Source organism: Aptenodytes forsteri, unplaced genomic scaffold (genome assembly GCF_000699145.1).
Source record: "Aptenodytes forsteri isolate BGI_AS27 unplaced genomic scaffold, ASM69914v1 Scaffold66, whole genome shotgun sequence".
In the NCBI taxonomy this organism is placed as follows: domain Eukaryota; kingdom Metazoa; phylum Chordata; class Aves; order Sphenisciformes; family Spheniscidae; genus Aptenodytes; species Aptenodytes forsteri.
The window spans coordinates 39,966-43,328 of NW_008795131.1; the positions used below are offsets into that span (position 1 = coordinate 39,966).

Sequence of the window (3,363 nt, forward strand, 5' to 3'; positions counted from 1 at the left end):
CGCGGCGACCCCCGCTTCCCCGTGGCCTTCGCCATCCTGGTGGCCGGTTTTGCCAGCCGCGCCCCAGCCCACGGCCACTTCTACCGGGAGCCCATCGCCCTGCCCACGCTGCACGTCGTGGGCGATGCTGACGCCGTCATCGCCGCCCCCCTCAGCAGGGAGCTGGCCCAGCGCTTCGTGGAGCCTGTTGTCCTCGCCCACCCCGGCGGGCACTTCGTCCCCGCGGCTGCCCCGCAGAAGAAGGCCTACCTGGACTTCTTGGACCGCTTCCGCCCCGGACAGGGACAGGCTGAGCCCCCGGGGGCTGGGGCCGTTTGATAACAGTCGCCGTAATAAATGGGGCTCAGACGAGCCACGTGCAGCCTGCCATCTCGGTGAAACATCACTGTGTTGCCACACCCTCGAGAGGGGCCAGAGAGTCCTCATCAGCTCACTGTGCTGCTCTGCAGTGTTAACACAGGGCCAGGCTAAATAGTTCTTAGTTATCACCCTTTTTTTTTTTTTTTTTTTTTTTTTGGCAACTTTGTTGTGTGCGTGAGCGCGTGGGTATGACGGTGCGGGGTTTGAGGACAGGAGGGTGACGCCGCTCTGTGTGCGTGAGGTGCTTTCAGAGACTTGAACAGCTGTTCCAAGTCGGGGTCCTTCAGCTCGGCCACAGGAATTGTCTGCAGAGCACACGGCTCCCGCAGCTGTTACACCCCAAAGATCTGTATTTTTAATATTCGTGGTGAAAGCTATTAAGCCAACCTTCCAGCTGGTCTGGGGCTAGAAAATCCTCTTGTCCCTGTGCCAGTGTCAGGGCTGGTGTTCATTTCAGGAATGAAACGTCTGCTGGTTCAGCGTGCGTGTGTTGGGAGACTTTTGTATTTTCCTCTGTACAGAGTGCTTTCATGAACAAGAAAAGCTTGTCGCTACGTTTTTGGTTCTGATGTTTTCCAGAAGCACACGGAAATCTTTATCGTCGTTACAATTGCAGGCGTCCTGCTTGACTGCTGCTGGGGCAGGCCGGGCTCTCCCGTCTGCAGCCCAGAGGTATCGTGCCCCGGGCTGTGCTCGCAGGGCTTCTCTCTAGCCACGGCTTTCCTTGGGGGTACAGTGCAATGTGGTTGGTAAAAGAGAGGAATTGGATGAAACTTCTGAATTTGCCCCCTGCTCGTGCAGCGCTGGGAGCTGGGGAGCAGCCGGGCAGCGCGGTGTCGGCGCTGCGAGGGGCAGAGGATGCAGTGGTGCAGGAGCGGGCCCGGGGACAGGGGCCAGAAGCACTTTTTGTGTTCGCTCAGCCGGGAACAGGCCTGGGAGCTGCCGTGGGTTAAAACCAACCCAGCAGAAACGAGTGGTTCTCGCGCCTGTGAGTTTTTTGCCCTCCGGTTTGTTGCTGGTTACGTGGCAGCACGACGGAGGCGGTGGTAGGAGGATGTAGCTGGTTTCCCTGCAGGCCAGCCCCGGGCTGGCGTTGTCCCGGGGGGGCTGGCAGGGCTCGGGCAGCGCTTGCCCTCTTTGCCACCTCGCAGAGCGGCACCGGGTGGGCTGTGTCGCATCTCTGCTGCCTGCTCCGGTGATACGAAGGCGTGGGGGTGTCTGTCACCCCTCGGTCACCACGGCGGGGACACACAGAGGCTGGGTTGGGGGGGGGGGGGGGGGTTGGTGGTGCGGTGTCTCGCGCAGCCACGGGGAGTGAGGCCGAACGCGACGGCCAGCTGTGACAAAGCACCAGGGCCTTTGTCTCTGCCGCTCCCCCCACCTGAGCCCTCGGCCGCTGGGGAAGGATGGCAGCAGACAGCGCTTCGCCAGCCCGCCGTTAGCTGTTTAATTAATCACAGAGCTACAGCTCGCCGCGGTGATCTCCCCAGCGCAGCATCTCGCCCCCCCCGCCCAAGCGGCTCCGCGGAACGGCACGGAGGAGGCACTGCAGCCACCACCGCTCACCGCGGCCACTGCGGAGCGGTGCTGCCCAGCCGCCAGCCTGCACTGCGGTCCCGCAGCCGATGACCGGCATCTCCCCGCTCCCGGGGGGAGGCACTGCCGCAGCTCGGGTGTTGCGAAGGGGGAAGGAGCCCAGGCGTGCGGTGAGTGAGCAGAACGGTCCCGGCTCTGCAGGCAGCTCCGTCGGGTGGGTTGTGGAGGGGTGCTGAGGGATGGGTGACCTGAGTTGGGGTGCTACGGTACCTGCCTCCTCTTCCCAGGGTGTGTAAAAAGATGGCTCCTGCCAGGTGGCTCCTGTACCAGTTTAAACAAATTAATAAAAACAAATAAACGCGACCCTCATCCACGGGAGGTGCCTGTGTGAGCAGCAAAGGTCGTGCTCGGCCCCTGGTGCGATGGGAGGAGGAGAGCGGCTCCCGCGGCCGTCACCACCTGTCACTGCTGGACGGAGGGGTTTGTCCCGGGAATCCTGCCCTCCGCCTCCTTTTCCACTGGCGAGACGCCTTCGCACCGGCCCCTGCCTACCTCTCGCAGATCCAGGTCTGTTCCCGTGCTGCTGTTCTCGGGGCGCAGCCGCCCTCGTCGGCTGCCCGCGGAGCTGAGCCTGGAGACGAGGTCCTCCCACCCCTCGCTCAGCTTGTTGGCTGGGGGGGTTTCCTCTCCCCCCACCCCGCATGGCGCAGGGGGGTTGGTTTTTCCCCCCAAAACAGTGTGTGGCGGTTGCAGTCCCCGAGCGAGGGGCACTGCTGGGAGGGTGATGGAGCAAGCTCGGGCTCCGGGTGGCAGCTGTGACGCTGGCCTGGGGCACGGGGGGCCCTGGGGGCGGCCACCACTGTTACCCAGCGGCACCGGGAGTCTGGGTGTTTTGGCAGGGGAGGGCTTCACCCCTCTGCTCCCCAGATGGGGCCCTTTCCCTCCCCCAGCGCAGCCATTGGAGCCCCCTGCCTGGCCACAGTGCCAACCCCAGGGGCAGGTAGGACCCTGCCCGGGGCTGTGCTCGCTAGGAGCCTGCCGTGGGCACGGGGTCCGGGGCTCGGTGGGGCACGGCTTTGCTCTCCTTGCCTCAGGTGAGCAGAGCCCCCAGCCCCTTTCCCAGTGTCCCAGGGAGGGCGGGAGAAGACCAGCGTGAGCAGAGACGCTGCCGGCACTGCTGCCTCCCCGCAAACACCCACTGCCTCCTTCCCCAGCTCTCCGCGTCCCTTCCCCCTGCGCCGCTGCTGACTCAGGCCCTCCTCCGCTGCCCACCGTGCCAGCCGCCCGCGCGGGGCTCGCCGGGCACGGGCTCCCGTGGGCAGCGCTGGAAAAAGCGATGCACCGCCGAGCTTGGCATCGGGTGCCGATCTTCCCGGGATTTGAGCCTTACTCATCTCACGTTCTTCCTCCCCTGTCCCCACGAGCGGGGCCTGATGTTGGGGGGGGTGTGTGCGCTCCAGGAAGGTG

At 64.5% G+C, this 3,363-nt stretch overlaps 1 protein-coding gene across 1 annotated transcript in view; it reads left to right on the forward strand.

The window, feature by feature from the left end:
• LOC103898079 (diphthamide biosynthesis protein 1-like) overlaps positions 1 to 908 on the forward strand; it is a gene marked incomplete at its 5' end in the record, with an annotated part of 20,439 nt that extends 19,531 nt beyond the window's left edge. The window contains 1 exon segment of the mRNA XM_009278289.2: positions 3 to 908. Within this exon segment, the coding sequence (XP_009276564.1) occupies positions 3 to 318 (316 nt within the window).
• Between the last annotated feature and the right edge of the window lie 2,455 nt (positions 909 to 3,363).